Here is a 17,739-nt window from a genome sequence, read left to right as displayed (position 1 = left end):
GGGTAAAGTATATTTGCTGAAGAAATGGGCAGCTCATGGGATGGGTCAACTCATGGATGGGATCAAGGAACATAAGAACTATTTCGATACCAAAAAGATCATGGGACTCATCAACATAAACTTATGGGCTCATAATGGGCGGATGGGCGCTCTTATGGCATATCACAATCACATCACCAATATTTATTAATATTCTGTGATTGATGGGATAGGGAATCCGTATTCTAAGGAACGTGCCACATGACATCTGTCACAACAATAATCTGTGACAATATCCGCTTCGCCGCGGTCTCGCTCGCCAAATTCCCGACCCGATTTCCGAGCGGGGCACTTCACTTTGTGCATTTGTCCGGTTTCAAAAACTTTCGGCGTATATTGGCCAAACCAATAGAAAAATCCATGTGGGGCATATTTAAATAAATTTATCTATAACCTATCAATTGCATATAAGGATTTTAAAGTCCGCAACCATGGCACACTGTATGAGAGTTTTGCATGGCCAGGTAAGTTATCTAATAAAATTCTTCAATTTAACCTTTACCTGTTAATGTTCCCTTTTTATTTGTACTACTAATGTGTATACTTTACCGTAGTGCACTAATTGTTTACCCTGTTATCACTTGGTCCCGTAATTTCCGATATAACGATAAAGCTATGAATGGATGGGTCAGGCTGTGATAATCTCTGGCGTGGGGTCAGTGGATCACCATCTGTATAAATATTGAGACGGATGTGCCTTGTTTAGGTATATGAGTGCAGTGAATTTAGATATCAATCCTCAGGTGTTGACAAAAATTTGCCAAAGTTGGTTATCTGAATATTTTTGTTCCAGGGGAGCAGGACGAAGGTAGTTCTGTCGGAGATCCAGCAGCGATGCTTCAGCGTGTCCCCGCTCACCGCCGCCGCCGCTCAGGTACTGAAAACCCTACAAAATTACCCCAAAAAGTGATATAATGCACCTGTTATGTAATCAATTCAGAGTTTGATCGTTGATCTAATTCAAAGTTTCAAAGTGAAAATGTGGTTTATAATGTGGAGTATTTGGTGTTGTTTTAGGTGGCTATGTCGAAATTCGACCCTCAACCCCTCCCCTACGAAAAGCTGACAAAGACCCTTAAAATTGTGAAGGACAGACTCGGCCGTGACCTGACCTTGTCTGAGAAAGTGCTCTACTCCCACATTGATGACCCCAAGAACCAGGTGAGTCTCTTTCTTATATATTTTAGAAAAGTAATGACTTTTTTTGTTCTGACTACAAAATTATTTAATTTTATGTTTGAGCTATTCCTGTTATAAAACAAAACTCTGTTTATATTTTTTTGTAATGGTTAAGCCCAAACTAAAATTATCCTCTGATAATTTTTTTAGCACACACTATAAATCAAGTAACAATTGCACTGGACAATAACACTCCAGTAAAAAATTGGACATAAATAATATTGTAAAAGTAAATAAAACTATGCAAGACCAAATATAACAATAGTATATAATCCTTTGTCACAACATAGGAAATTGAGCGTGGTACCAGCTACCTCCGCTTAAGGCCCGACCGAGTGGCCATGCAGGATGCCACGGCCCAGATGGCCATGCTGCAGTTCATCTCATCCGGTCTTCCGAAAGTGGCCGTGCCCTCCACCATCCACTGTGACCACTTGATTGAGGCCCAGATTGGAGGTGACAAGGATTTGGCCAGAGCTAAGGTGAGTTTTAAATTTCTATGATAAAACAAATCTTTATTTATTATATTTTTCTTAATTGATGTTCATGGGCACCATATTTTAAAGTTCTCATATTATTATCTTTTTAACATTGTGATTAATAAATTTTAAAAGTATTCAGTAATGGTCAAGTGGAAAAACATCTGCAGGTTTATAAAAACAGGCTACATCTTGAAATGTAAATGTGTAGTGAGATGGAACTAATTCAAAATGTTATCTCACTACCATACCATATTCCCAACAGGACCTCAACCAAGAAGTGTACAAGTTCCTGGAAACCGCTGGGGCCAAGTACGGTGTTGGTTTCTGGAAGCCCGGCTCCGGAATCATCCATCAGATCATCCTGGAGAACTATGCGTTCCCCGGTCTGTTGATGATCGGTACCGACTCCCACACACCCAATGGTGGAGGTCTCGGTGGTCTGTGCATTGGTAAGCTATTAGTTTCTTTAAGCTATTAAACAGATAATATGGATACAATCATCATCAGTCTATACCCAAAGGTTAAAAACATTTTTATAACTGTCTTTATCAGAAAAGTAGACAATACAAACTCTATTGTGCACTGTGCGAGATTAATATAGGTTCATGTTTACACAGATGATTTCGAGTAGTTTTTGATAACACATTAGGTTATTGATCAGTTCTCCCCTGTGATCCAGTGATATTTTACCCAGGGCAAAGCACAAGGGTCATGATTCTGCCCAGTGTCTGATTGTCTATGTGTTTTATGACCAGGTGTCGGTGGTGCTGATGCCGTGGACGTAATGGCCGACATTCCCTGGGAACTGAAGTGCCCGAAGGTCATCGGAGTCAAGCTTACCGGTAAGTTCCATACAGATAGATTATTAAAAAAAAACTGAAAGAATTTATTTGGTTCTATGTAGAATTGAAATGATTAAATTCCTAACTTTCAATAATGGAGACATTGGTTTCGCTCAATTCAGATATACTTTTTACTTCAAAGATATATATGCCTACTAAGAAACCATAAAACAACCTACCCATAAATTACATGTAATTATATTACATTATTTATGTAGATTCAGTCAACTGCGTGAAGTAAAAGACTGCCTAATCAACAAGCAGACACATTTGTATGTATGACGTCAGCGTCAGCATAAGCAATTTGTTTATTTTATCACTGGAATTTGTTTTCAATGTTATCACTATCAGTGACACCTCTAGCATAATATTATACCTGAACTTATTAACGACAATGTAACAAGATAACAATTCCAGATTTAAAAAATTTATATAAATAAAAAAAACAAACAAAACAAACACGCACTCACGCCTTGTACTAATGTACTCCCTTGCGGGGTAGGCAGAGGTGCATTGCTGCACCCACTTTTCGCCAGAGTGTTATGTTAGTCCCAATGTCATAGGGGGCGGGCCTATTGCCATTTTACGGGCACATCCAAGACCCGAGAACAAATATCTGTGTTTAAACAAATATCTGCCCCAGCCGGGAATCGAACCCGGGACCATCGGCTCAGTAGTCAGGGTCACTAACCACGCCATTCGGTCGTCGTAATATAAATATTCATGAATTATCGTCTAGTCTAGACTACTCTAGACACTCTAGTCTAGACCTTAGCGCGCTCTAATAAGAATTATTATGTGTGTATTATACATATTAGAAACCCATTCTGTGTTTGACTACCAAAATGAAGAGTATATACCTATTAGAGTAACAAGACATGGTGTGAATAATAATAATCATTAAGAGGTTTATTTATACCTTCACATGTTAATGACCAGACGTAATTATCTGTACAAAAAACTGTGTTTACACTTTACATGTTTTAAATACCTGCACTTGACCGATAGCACGCCAGAATCATAAATATAAACATAGTAAAATTGACAAATACAACTTTCGTTCTTTGCCCAATGTTCTATAAATAAGTTGCAAGTATTTTTTCGCCTCTTGGCCTCGTCCCAAAAGACATCGCGTATTCGGTTGAGAGAAATTCGGCTGCGCTTATGTATACTAATGTGCCTATGCTTCTGGAATTTCTCAAGCCCATATGAAACTAAGCGAATATAGATATTTTGTATTTATTCTTCTTCATCATCAGCTATTTTTGTAGCGTAATGATAGTTTAGATGCCTATTCTGTAACTAATATACTTACGTTTCAATTAAACGGTTTCATGTAAACTGCGTAAGATATGTAGCGAATGCATTAATGTTTTATTGCTAGAAAATTAAAATTGATCTTCTACCACGAGAAGGTAAAAGACCAGCTGACTCATGATAAATAACTCTGAAGCTTTACTAACATACAGTATCAATTATCACTTGATAGTGCCCACGCTAATTTGTACAGTGATAAAAATCACTCATGAAGATATGCTATCAGAAAATGAATTAGTTTATCGATATGCAGGTATCTGTGTAATGTGTGTAATATCTGCAGAATTAATTAAACGCTGAAACGAAGGTTTACATCACAATCATTAACATGTTATTTATACGGGGATAAGACCTTTGTACAGGCACAAAACATAATGGATATTGAGATATATAAACAGATTAAGGTCCACACATCTGTATACATAATATGCAATAAGACACCGCCTATTGATATAAACAGATTCCACGTGACTGCTAAGAATACGACGCTAGAAACTCCGCCACTTTAAATATTAATTTTGACGCCTCCTCCTAAGGATATGTCATATATATCTTTCTACTTAGATTAGTTAGTATGTACGGTATAATGTACCTACATCTATACTCGTATAGCATAAGCGATGTGATGGTGTAATACTATGTTAACGTATGAACGCTAATGTTGATGTAACATAAAGTAGTCTAGGATATAATTTAGAATGTTTGTTTAGTTTCCATAGCATTTTCAGGGGCACCAAAGAAGAATCTAATATTATGTTCGTGTTTCTTAGAAAATGGGCCAGGAGTTAGGCAGTGAAAAACTGTGGTACGCTCATAATTCATATCGTCATTTATCACAATCAGCTATCGTCTTTGACAATAAAGTGCGTCACAGTCACGCACTCCTAATTTTATCTGCATTATGAATCAAAACAACGGTAATGTGACAGCACTGCAGTTAGATAACGATATTTTGCATGTTTTAATAAATTGTAGACATAGTGTAAAGTCAGTTTTTTAATCTCAGATAATAAATTTACAGATTTTGAACAGTTACTTAATCATGGGACAATTGGCTGTTGATGAACCGTTAAGAATTTAATATCTGAGATTAAAAATCACACTTTAGTGCATGTAAATTACATACAATTTGATTCTTATAAAAAATACAATTTTATGTTAGGGCCAAGCAGGCTATACTGTAACACGTTGCCTAATTAATTTACGTTACGCAAAATCTAATAATGTTTAAATATTATTTAAGTCGTAGTAATTTAGCAGTCGTAATAATTATGTTGATAACCTTCGTTTCGGAATCTTCATAGTAACCTCTACATATACTACAGATTATTAATGTATCAGGTTATTGAACTAAATGTTTTGACCTTGTTATGATAAGCGACAATCCACCAATATATATGTTTAAAAATGTACTTCTACTACAAATATTAAGTGATAAAATAATCCGTATTTTTTTTTAATATATTTTTTATTTACACTTTTATTAGTTTTAATGTAAAGATTTAGGTAGGTAATTGTTTTTCAGAAATTTATTCACCATTATAGCTACACATCTTGACACTAGTTCCAAATAAAACTTACTATCATATACTAGATAATTAGAACATACAACAAAAATATTTTCTTCTCCAGCCAATCTTTGACTGGGAATTTTTCATCATTTTCCATCCTCTTACCCGTAGGCAAACTCTCCGGCTGGACCACACCCAAGGACGTGATCCTGAAGGTGGCCGGCATCCTGACGGTGAAGGGCGGCACGGGCGCCATCGTGGAGTACCACGGGCCCGGCGTGGACTCCATCTCCTGCACCGGCATGGCCACCATCTGCAACATGGGCGCCGAGATCGGGGCCACCACCAGTGTGAGTGATAGTGGACCGAGTGTTGTGGGTGACAGGGTGTATATTGCACTGGCGGCGTCGTGGAGTACCACGGGCCCGGCGTGGACTCCATCTCCTGCACCGGCATGGCCACCATCTGCAACATGGGCGCCGAGATCGGGGCCACCACCAGTGTGAGTGATAGTGGACCGAGTGTTGTGGGTGACAGGGTGTATATTGCACTGGCGGCGTCGTGGAGTACCACGGGCCCGGCGTGGACTCCATCTCCTGCACCGGCATGGCCACCATCTGCAACATGGGCGCCGAGATCGGGGCCACCACCAGTGTGAGTGATAGTGGACCGAGTGTTGTGGGTGACAGGGTGTATATTGCACTGGCGGCGTCGTGGAGTACCACGGGCCCGGCGTGGACTCCATCTCCTGCACCGGCATGGCCACCATCTGCAACATGGGCGCCGAGATCGGGGCCACCACCAGTGTGAGTGATAGTGGACCGAGTGTTGTGGGTGACAGGGTGTATATTGCACTGGCGGCGTCGTGGAGTACCACGGGCCCGGCGTGGACTCCATCTCCTGCACCGGCATGGCCACCATCTGCAACATGGGCGCCGAGATCGGGGCCACCACCAGTGTGAGTGATAGTGGACCGAGTGTTGTGGGTGACAGGGTGTATATTGCACTGGCGGCGTCGTGGAGTACCACGGGCCCGGCGTGGACTCCATCTCCTGCACCGGCATGGCCACCATCTGCAACATGGGCGCCGAGATCGGGGCCACCACCAGTGTGAGTGATAGTGGACCGAGTGTTGTGGGTGACAGGGTGTATATTGCACTGGTGGCGTCGTGGAGTACCACGGGCCCGGCGTGGACTCCATCTCCTGCACCGGCATGGCCACCATCTGCAACATGGGCGCCGAGATCGGGGCCACCACCAGTGTGAGTGATAGTGGACCGAGTGTTGTGGGTGACAGGGTGTATATTGCACTGGCGGCGTCGTGGAGTACCACGGGCCCGGCGTGGACTCCATCTCCTGCACCGGCATGGCCACCATCTGCAACATGGGCGCCGAGATCGGGGCCACCACCAGTGTGAGTGATAGTGGACCGAGTGTTGTGGGTGACAGGGTGTATATTGCACTGGCGGCGTCGTGGAGTACCACGGGCCCGGCGTGGACTCCATCTCCTGCACCGGCATGGCCACCATCTGCAACATGGGCGCCGAGATCGGGGCCACCACCAGTGTGAGTGATAGTGGACCGAGTGTTGTGGGTGACAGGGTGTATATTGCACTGGCGGCGTCGTGGAGTACCACGGGCCCGGCGTGGACTCCATCTCCTGCACCGGCATGGCCACCATCTGCAACATGGGCGCCGAGATCGGGGCCACCACCAGTGTGAGTGATAGTGGACCGAGTGTTGTGGGTGACAGGGTGTATATTGCACTGGCGGCGTCGTGGAGTACCACGGGCCCGGCGTGGACTCCATCTCCTGCACCGGCATGGCCACCATCTGCAACATGGGCGCCGAGATCGGGGCCACCACCAGTGTGAGTGATAGTGGACCGAGTGTTGTGGGTGACAGGGTGTATATTGCACTGGCGGCGTCGTGGAGTACCACGGGCCCGGCGTGGACTCCATCTCCTGCACCGGCATGGCCACCATCTGCAACATGGGCGCCGAGATCGGGGCCACCACCAGTGTGAGTGATAGTGGACCGAGTGTTGTGGGTGACAGGGTGTATATTGCACTGGCGGCGTCGTGGAGTACCACGGGCCCGGCGTGGACTCCATCTCCTGCACCGGCATGGCCACCATCTGCAACATGGGCGCCGAGATCGGGGCCACCACCAGTGTGAGTGATAGTGGACCGAGTGTTGTGGGTGACAGGGTGTATATTGCACTGGCGGCGTCGTGGAGTACCACGGGCCCGGCGTGGACTCCATCTCCTGCACCGGCATGGCCACCATCTGCAACATGGGCGCCGAGATCGGGGCCACCACCAGTGTGAGTGATAGTGGACCGAGTGTTGTGGGTGACAGGGTGTATATTGCACTGGCGGCGTCGTGGAGTACCACGGGCCCGGCGTGGACTCCATCTCCTGCACCGGCATGGCCACCATCTGCAACATGGGCGCCGAGATCGGGGCCACCACCAGTGTGAGTGATAGTGGACCGAGTGTTGTGGGTGACAGGGTGTATATTGCACTGGCGGCGTCGTGGAGTACCACGGGCCCGGCGTGGACTCCATCTCCTGCACCGGCATGGCCACCATCTGCAACATGGGCGCCGAGATCGGGGCCACCACCAGTGTGAGTGATAGTGGACCGAGTGTTGTGGGTGACAGGGTGTATATTGCACTGGCGGCGTCGTGGAGTACCACGGGCCCGGCGTGGACTCCATCTCCTGCACCGGCATGGCCACCATCTGCAACATGGGCGCCGAGATCGGGGCCACCACCAGTGTGAGTGATAGTGGACCGAGTGTTGTGGGTGACAGGGTGTATATTGCACTGGCGGCGTCGTGGAGTACCACGGGCCCGGCGTGGACTCCATCTCCTGCACCGGCATGGCCACCATCTGCAACATGGGCGCCGAGATCGGGGCCACCACCAGTGTGAGTGATAGTGGACCAGGTGTTGTGGGTGATAGGGTGTATTTTACAGAGTCGGTGTTAAGACTCCTGACCAAGGGGGTATATTGCGTCGATGTTATGAGGCCAGAGCTACAATATTTAATGGGCGCTGCGATCGGAGCCACCACCAGTGTGAGTGATAGTAGACCGAGTCGAGTGTATATTGCACCGGCGTCTTGACGGTAGTGCGGCACATGAAGTTATGAAGAACTTGCCACTCTATCTAGTTGCGAACCGATTGCGGGACAGCCTCTCAAAAACTTGTATTTTGACAAGTTTTCCGCTATCATCATATATTTTCTTTCCTACTATTCTCGTAGTTGCTTAATGGAGAAGATCATTAAGAGAAGAGTTGGCTAATCTTCGAATAAGCGAATTAAATTCCGCAAATCAAATTCAAATAATTAACAAAGTATTTTTTCCCACAGCTGTTCCCCTACAACTCCCGTATGGAGGCGTACCTCAAGTCGACGAAGCGGGACGACATCGCCGCCGCCGCCAACAAGTACAAGGACCTGCTCACACCCGACGCGAAGGCACCTTACGACGAGGTAATAACGTTTATTTTACCCTTAATGGTCACCGCATATATACTGGTTGACAGATGAAAAAGAGGCGATCCCTTAACGTTACGGTCAGGTATATACGGGCGACTCTAAAACTAGTATTGCATTAGAACCGATGTAGGACAATGTTACCGATAAATATTCATTAGTATGTTACAATAGTAAAAGTGTCAATAGCGGCTAGACTAGCTATAGTTACTAAACATTTCTAGACTATTTGGAATTCGTTGTCCCTTGCCAAGCTCTAATACGTCTATGTCTATATTAATTTATGAGCGATCATGCTATTGATGATATGTATGTCGTTAATGTCGTAGGATGACTTGTAATTTATGAAAATATAAATTAAAATAAATAAATAATTTAGACCGATCTTGGGAAAAAAAAAGAATTTTCCGAAAACACAATTTAAATAAACCTATTTCTAAAATAATTTATACGTGCCCGTCATAATAGGGCAAAGAGTATGGCTACTTCAAATTTTTAATTGATTTTCGGCATGAGGATAAAATTGAAAACAATATGGTATCCATATTCCCCTACCTTTATTACGTATCAATAATCCCCCCCCCCAACCCACAGCTAATCGAGCTAGACCTCTCAACCCTGGAGCCCCACGTGAACGGCCCGTTCACCCCGGACCTGGCCAACCCGATCTCCAAGCTCGGCGAGCAGGCCAAGAAGCACGACTGGCCGATGGACATCAAGGTGGGGCTCATCGGCTCCTGCACCAACTCCTCGTACGAGGATATGGGCCGATGCGCCAGCATTGTTAAGGAGGTGAGGTTTATTTATTCGTTTACTTAATCCTTTATTGCACAAATATGGTTTAGATGTTGTTTGTGTTTTTTGGAGTAGCTGATGTTTAGATTTGAGATAAATTACAAGGTATTTTGATTTATAAATATCCGCTTTAAGTGAATTTTCAGGTACTTACTTACTCATATTTGTTATTATTATTTAGTAAATGGGTTAATCGACAACTTTTTTTGTCGTAATTAAAAGTAGTAGGTAGATTCCGTTTTTGCAAAATAAACTATAGTATACCAGTGTAGATTTATGTAAACTCAGTAATGGTAATTCAGCACATAAATAATTTTCGTAAAACAATAAACCTGGTATTTTATACGGGTGGTGGTTCTAAGAATGATCAATAATTACTAGCGGCTGCACAAAGTTTAAATGTGCAATGCTATCTAATAGGTTATCTAACCTATGTCTTAGTTTAGTCATCCTAGAATTATTCTAGACGAGTATTATCTTCAACTTGATAGTATTTACAAACAAAATGATTGATATGGCTGCGATGTTAATATCATTTTAATGATGTTATTAACACGTGTTAAGAACGAGCTTTGTTACTTTTATCACGTGACTTCTCTACATATCCAAGATAGCAGTGTAGTTATTCATAATATTTATTAAGATAACCTGTGTAAATTTTTTGGTTAAATAAACATTTTTTCATTTTCATTTTTTCATTTTCATTTTCAGTTAATTTAATGAAGAAGAGATGTTTTTAAAAAATTACATCTTGCTTACTCTTACGATCCTTTTCACATAATTAGCCCATAACTATTCTCATACTTAGTGAATCACAACATCAGGTTTCTTTTTTCATAATTTTACAATCATCCTTATCATTTACGAAATAAGGCAACCACACATATAAACGTATCGTAAACGGATATCTGTCAACCAGTAAAACGCGGCTATACCTTTACGTTACGCTTATAATAATATATTATGGGCTGAGACCCACAGCCCCACAGTCTCACAAACATTTAGTACAAGGCCAATTCCGCTAACCACAACAACCAACCCTCATCCCCCACCGATTCCACTAACCACAACCACCAACCCCGCAGGCGCTGAAGCACGGCGTGAAGTCGAAGATCCCGTTCAACGTGACGCCCGGCTCCGAGCAGGTGCGCGCCACCATCGAGCGGGACGGCATCGCGCAGACGCTGCGGGACTTCGGAGGCACCGTGAGTACTAGATATATTACCTAAGTACCTACTAATTAATGTTATGTTCCAGTAGCCAAAGGAAGCACATGATAGCGAACGGTGGTCAATTTATATTTATAAGGAGGCATTTGCCCAGTAGAGTTTCACAAAATAGGCTACATAAAAAAGTAGTGATTAGCCAGAAAAAATAATAATAATATAAACACTCACACCTTGTACTAATGTACTCCCTTGCGGGGTAGGCAGAGGTGCATTGCTGCACCCACTTTTCGCCAGTGTTTATGTTAGTCCCAATGTAATAGGGGGCGGGCCTATTGCCATTTTACGGGCACATCCAAGACCCGAGAACAAATATCTGTGTTTAAACAAATATCTGCCCCAGCCGGGAATCGAACCCGGGACCTTCGGCTCAGTAGTCAGGGTCACTAACCACTACGCTATTCGGTCGTAAAGAAAAAAAAATCTTTTAAATACCACGCCTCCAGCTCCCTCGATAGTTGTTAGACCCCAATGCTGACGAGTTATTTCACCACAAGGTTGCTAAATTCAAACAGATTTTTTTTTAATTATTATGGCCGTTTTAATAAGCCTCTAGTAGCTGCTCTGCCTTTAAGTATTGGCATAATAAATATGACTGGTTCATAGAGAAAACTGCAATGGCCATTAGCATGCACCAACCCTAGCTCAATGATTCCTAACTTGCGGTTTTGTAACCCACCATTTCAACCCCACAGGTGCTAGCCAACGCGTGCGGCCCCTGCATCGGCCAGTGGGACCGTAAAGACGTGAAGAAGGGCGACAAGAACACCATCGTGACGTCATACAACCGCAACTTCACGGGCCGCAACGACGCCAATCCCGCCACGCACTGCTTCGTCACCAGCCCCGAGCTGGTGACAGCCCTGTCGCTTGCTGGTAAGCGGGGATAGTGGGTTTAGAATATAATAGAATATAAATTTATTTCAGATCACGTCCATAAAACATAACAAACATAAAACATTTTAAAAAAACATAAAACGCGCCATCTGTGTTTTGTTATGTAAACTACGAAGTTCAAAGTGTCGTTTGTCGCACTGCTTCGTCACGAGCCCCGATGTTATCTCTTGTGCACGTACCGTTTCGTTTCTAGACCCAAGTTAGAAACTGAACATCTTAAGGCGCCATCTATCTGAGATCCAAAGTTCTGGTTAGGATGAAACCATCAAGTAATCCTAAAGCACAAGTTTTGTTACACATTGCAAAACAATATAAACATCCTGGGTAAATTCAATCTAACTGTCGAATAAATGCTTTCATAACCGAATATTCAAATTTACTAACCTTCTCCCCCCACTCCGCAGGTCGTCTGGACTTCAACCCGATGACGGACTCTCTGACCGGCGCGGACGGCAAGAAGTTCAAGCTGTCCGACCCGTTCGCGGACGAGCTGCCGGCCAAGGGCTTCGACCCCGGCCAGAACACCTACGAGCACCCGCCGGCTGATGGCTCCAGTGAGTAGAATTATGAGTGACAATTGGTTAATACTAGCGAAAAAGAATACAGCGCCCTTGATTATCTTCCTTCTTCCTATTCCTTAACTATCTGTCTTTCTGGCTAAGGGTTTCGATTTGATACCGACTAGAACATCGTACGATCACCTGCCGGCTGATGGCTCCAGTGAGTAGACCGTGACAGCTGTCATCTGTCAGATTAGTTTATTGTAGAAGGCGCTGTTGTTATTTTTTTCTAAGGGCTGTATGACCCCGGCTATATCTAGCCGGGTGCTTATCTCTACGTTATCACGTATGAGCCCGCTCGCAGTCTGCCCGAATCGAGGATGCCTCTAGACAACACTATTGGATTAGATCAGTGCAGAGGGCGCTGTTTTACTTTTGACTTCTCTTAACCCTAGTCTGATTTACGATAGACTGCCTGACAGGTCTAATAAGTAGGGTAGTGCTTTAAAACAACTTATTATAATGTTATTGGTTCAGTTTAGAGGACCCTGGGGAGGCATATTTTACAGATTACTTCACTCTAGAGGGCGCTGCTTTAAACAATATGAAGGTATTGTTTCAATATCGACTACAATAATAATAATATCCCAACCTTTCCGCAGAGGTGCAAGTGGACGTGTCCCCCAAATCCGAGCGTCTCCAACTCCTCACCCCGTTCGCGAAGTGGGACGGCAATAGGGTTTCGTTTTTCCCGACCTTTTTCTGTTCCCGGGAAACGGGAATTATTTTGAAGATTTCCCGGGAATTCCCGGGAAACGGGAATTTATTTTAAATGCTTGGTTTTGCTATTTTAGGGTATTAAAAGTCTATAAAATAGTCTATTAAAACTCTTAAATTAAATCAAATATACTTTTATCACTCGTATAGGTAGAAAAAAGCAACAGTCAGCTAAATTAACAACCAAAATTACATATAATGATTTGTTTAACATGCCAAATCATTTGTTTTTCTTAATTGTAATTAAACTATAACAAAAGTATTATAATTAACAGTTCGAAAATAATATTATTATGACATATAAAATTAAAATAGAAAATTAATTACACTTGAGGTAATGTTTTAGAAAAATTAATTAATTCAACGATTTATGGCTCAACCTACTTCTTATTTTGGTTTTTTCTATGCGTTAGTAATTTTATAAAAAATAAACGCGGACATAAAACGGGGACATAAAAAAAATAATGACAGGTGTCACACTAGTGTTAGCTTTTACATACTCTTTGGTCACATATGTAAAAACCGATCAATTATTTGGTTTTAGATTTATGAGGACCAACAGATAAATAAAGATGAAAATATTGAATCAGGAAGAGGTGAAACAAAGTGATGTAGATGAGTCATTTATCTTTGCAATGCAGCTGCGAGAAAACAATAACACGTATGATTTTCCAATAATTTACAACAAAACCGAGTTTCTGAACGTAGACGACAAAATTGCCGATATTTTTTTTGGTTTAAGGTAGCAGAAAAAGATAGATAAAGACGAAAATATAGCATAAAATCAATTAAAAATCAAACCCGGGAATTCCCGGGAATGCTATTTTTTTCCCGGTTTCGGGAATGACAAATTTCCCGGGAATTCCCGGGAACGGGAATTCCCGGGAAAGCGGGAACGAAACCCTAGACGGCAAGGACCTGACCGACCTCACCATCCTCATCAAGGTCAAGGGCAAGTGCACCACGGACCACATCTCCGCCGCCGGGCCCTGGCTGAAGTTCCGCGGGCATTTGGACAACATCTCCAATAATATGTTCCTTACGTGAGTGGTTTTGTGTAATATGTGTTTAAGTAGATATTTATATGCATGTAAAAGAAAAGATGGGATGGATTACCTATGAATGGATATTGGATTTTTTACCACTGATGGAACTTGCAGATGGCTATTATGACGCCGGCATAATTTTATGCAAGAAACACTAAACTTTTATGTATGTATTACCTTCAGTCAACGCTACCGACGCGACGTAGATAAACGTCACCGCGAGCATTTATAAATAAGGCGCTATGATTGGTGGAACGCATATAAAATTTGTTTATCGACGTCGATAAAACGGTCCCGTTACCGGGCGAAGTATCCAAATGTCTAGAAGAGCCAAAATTCTTAAAAAAAAACGTTTGAATGAGCGTTTATGCACGTTTTTTTTTTTTATATTTTACCCGATTTTAATTACATTACATTCTAACGAGATTCCTTCCACAGCGCCACAAACGCCGAGAACGGCGAGCTGAACAAGGTGAAGAACCAGGTGACGGGCGAGTGGGGGCCCGTGCCCGCCACCGCGCGCGCCTACAAGGCGGCTGGAGTCTCCTGGGTCGTCATCGGTATGTGTTGCTTACTGTTGTTGTTACTTCTAACTCAATGGTTTTAATGTATATCTTAATTGTTGTACATAAGTAGTTGGATTATTTATTTATATGATACTATTATTTTTGCTTACATATAAACAGTTTATCCATGGGTGTTCCGGGACATAAAAAAGCCTATGTGTTAATTGGTTCAGCGCTTTTCCCTTGAAAGACTAGCAAACATAACACCTAAGTCCTTGTTAGGTCTCGCCGTTACAGCAGTGTGCTGATACAGTCTGTGACAGTCTGATTATTAGGCTGTGGTTACTCAAAGGAAATGAATTCATTAATTTGTTAATTCTAGGTGACGAGAACTACGGCGAGGGCTCGTCCCGCGAGCACGCCGCGCTGGAGCCGCGCCACCTCGGCGGCCGCGCCATCATCGTCAAGTCCTTCGCTAGGTACGCACCGAGTAGGGAACGTTGGTGTCTTTGATATAGTAGTGGTGTATTGTGTTGGGTAGATTGAACGGCCTTCGGGAAGTTTACTGATTAAATTATTTACTACATTTTTTGCATCATCATAATCAACCTACGAATAACAAGTAACTATAGCAACAAATTGTGGCGCCGCTATAGTTACTTGTTATTCATTGCATTGGGCATTCATAACATTGTAGAGCCACAATGTAGAACCCTCAATGCAATGATGTTCAATGCTCAACTATCTCGTAACAACTAGCGTCTGCTCTCTGCTGCCTTATTATCTTACGAAAAAATTACATCAACGATTTGTCTATAGTCAAATAATCAGTCCAGTTGCTAGTTGGCTCCACAACAAACGGCTACATCAATAAACTTAAAACCAACATACCTCAATTCCCCTTAGGATCCACGAAACGAACCTGAAGAAGCAGGGCATGCTGCCGCTGACGTTCGCCAACGCGGCCGACTACGACAAGATCCAGCCCACGGACAAGGTGTCGCTGCTCGGACTCAAGGACCTCGCGCCCGGCAAGGTACGATATCATCTCTACTCCTTTAGAAAGAAGTATAATGAATTGTAACCATGTCGCAATGAATTTCTGACTCATTTTGTGGGCGAAATATGAAAGATGCGTCTGGAGAGAGAAAGGCGATAGATTGTTTTAAATGCCCAATGACACTTTTCGGACATCAGTGATAAGCATAATGATAACCGACCTACGATAGTAGATGGCACCTTAAGAAGAAGAAGTGATAAGCAAGTCACTTTCGTGTAAATTCTATGTCTAAGTATGTCTGTGTTTTAAAACTTATTTATTTCTACCTACAGCCCGTGAAGTGCGAGATCAAGCACAGCAACGGCGACAAGGAGACCATCATGCTCAACCACTCGCTCAACGAGCAGCAGATCGCGTGGTTCAAGGCCGGCTCCGCGCTCAACAGAATGAAGGAAATCGCCCTCGGAAAATGAATGCCTTAGTATCTTAGATAATACTTGCGCTGCGCTGATTCCCTGAATTTTTAGACAATTTTGTCAGTAAGAAACATAATTAGAATTCAAAATTTCATGCGCGGTGCAAGTTATTGGAATAAAATTTGCCTTCTTAGGTATTTTTCATATTTGTAAGTAGATTGTTTCGCTCATTCTCTTTACATCAAATCAGTCGGACAATACTTAATGTTATCATGCTATCAGCGAATAATGTTTGTAATGTTTTAGTTGTAGTACAAATTTATTATTTATGTATATAATACTAATATTTACGAAACCGAAAAAATAAAGTTTACATACATATTTTCCCTGTTTCAATTTTACCTACTTATATAATCATATATAATAGTCTATTTTTTTGTAAATAAATGAGTACCTACTGAAATTATTTGACTAATTTGCTATTAGTTCACGTTATTTATTTACGGCGTTGCTATTGGTCCTTACAATGACTTATCTACAATGTCGATATCGTAAATGTGCGAGAGACATACACAGTAATCGTTAGTTAAAAACATAATTATATTTTGCGTTATTAACACTTACACTGTGCTACTAGCACATATAACTTACATAACATACACCTCCAAGATACACTTAACAACTGTATAAAGAATAAATAAAAAGGCAAGGAAGGGACGACCGATTTATCACAAATATAATTAAAGGCAAAATCCTTCTATTTTGAAGAGGGAGATCAAGAAAAGGCTATGATGTAGAAGGGCAAATGCCGTGTTGTACCAAGAACTTGCTTGTGACAGACCGCAGTGGCGACAACTACTTACACCGACAAGAACAAGGCTCTTAGCGTCAATTCACACGTACCACAACCACACCACGTCGCAGCGACATAATGTGGTCAAGCTGTGGTTACGTGTGAATAGTGTGACAGCGGCTTTTTGCAGTTGCGTTGTGGCAGCGACAAAATGTCGATGTGGTTGCGTTGTCGCTGTCATTGCGATGTGGTAACCACGTCATCGTGTGCAGTTAATACGGAGAACTGGTTGCCGCGGTGCCGCTGCGATGTGGTCGTATTACACAGGTGCTCGATGACAACGGCAAAATGTGGCACGTGTGAATTGGATTATTCATTGTCAATACAAAATATACGCCCGACCACACGGCGTGGTTGTGGCTGTGGTATGGTTGTGGTACGTCTGAATTGACCCTTAAAATTGACTGGCAGAGTTGGCTCACCACCAATAAAATAATAAGTAATAAGTACCTATACTTGTTTCTTTAGTGACCTTTTATGCAGGGTGCATTTATATGTAAACTGCTAGACAAGATCTAGGTAATATTATTACAGAAGGAAGAAATGGAGCTTTTTATATTAACTTATCTTGTGTAGGTACACCAAACTGCCTACCGCTACAGATGATGTGTTACACAGGTGTGGTATGACCTATTTACACCTGCAATAAGAGTTGGTACTTCTAAAAAAAACATTTACAGGTATATTCTTACCTACCCTACCCGTGAGATAACTATCGTAAGCGCTACATAGATGAAGCATAGATGCTACTCTTTTTTTATGCATATGTACAAGCCAAGTAAAAGATAACGTTTCAATTCATTTAATATACACAGAAAAGTAAAACACAACACTGATGAATAATGTT

General features: G+C 42.5%; 1 protein-coding gene across 1 annotated transcript; it reads left to right on the top strand.

Annotated features, from left to right (window-relative positions):
* Window positions 1–282: 282 nt before the first annotated feature.
* On the top strand, window positions 283–16,420 carry LOC105380453 (probable aconitate hydratase, mitochondrial). Its single transcript, XM_048626708.1, has 18 exons — window positions 283–503; window positions 833–913; window positions 1,057–1,200; window positions 1,509–1,700; window positions 1,963–2,149; window positions 2,456–2,542; window positions 5,542–5,720; window positions 8,751–8,873; window positions 9,471–9,668; window positions 10,757–10,876; window positions 11,593–11,773; window positions 12,199–12,348; window positions 12,957–13,021; window positions 13,978–14,114; window positions 14,556–14,677; window positions 15,006–15,102; window positions 15,530–15,659; window positions 15,956–16,420. The coding sequence occupies exons 1-18, from the start codon at window positions 471–473 to the stop codon at window positions 16,094–16,096; spliced, it is 2,367 nt and encodes a 788-aa protein (XP_048482665.1). The 5' UTR covers window positions 283–470; the 3' UTR covers window positions 16,097–16,420.
* Window positions 16,421–17,739: the final 1,319 nt, after the last annotated feature.

This window comes from Plutella xylostella, chromosome 17 (assembly GCF_932276165.1).
Source record: "Plutella xylostella chromosome 17, ilPluXylo3.1, whole genome shotgun sequence".
NCBI lineage: Eukaryota > Metazoa > Arthropoda > Insecta > Lepidoptera > Plutellidae > Plutella > Plutella xylostella.
This window is presented reverse-complemented; position numbering and strand designations above follow the sequence as displayed.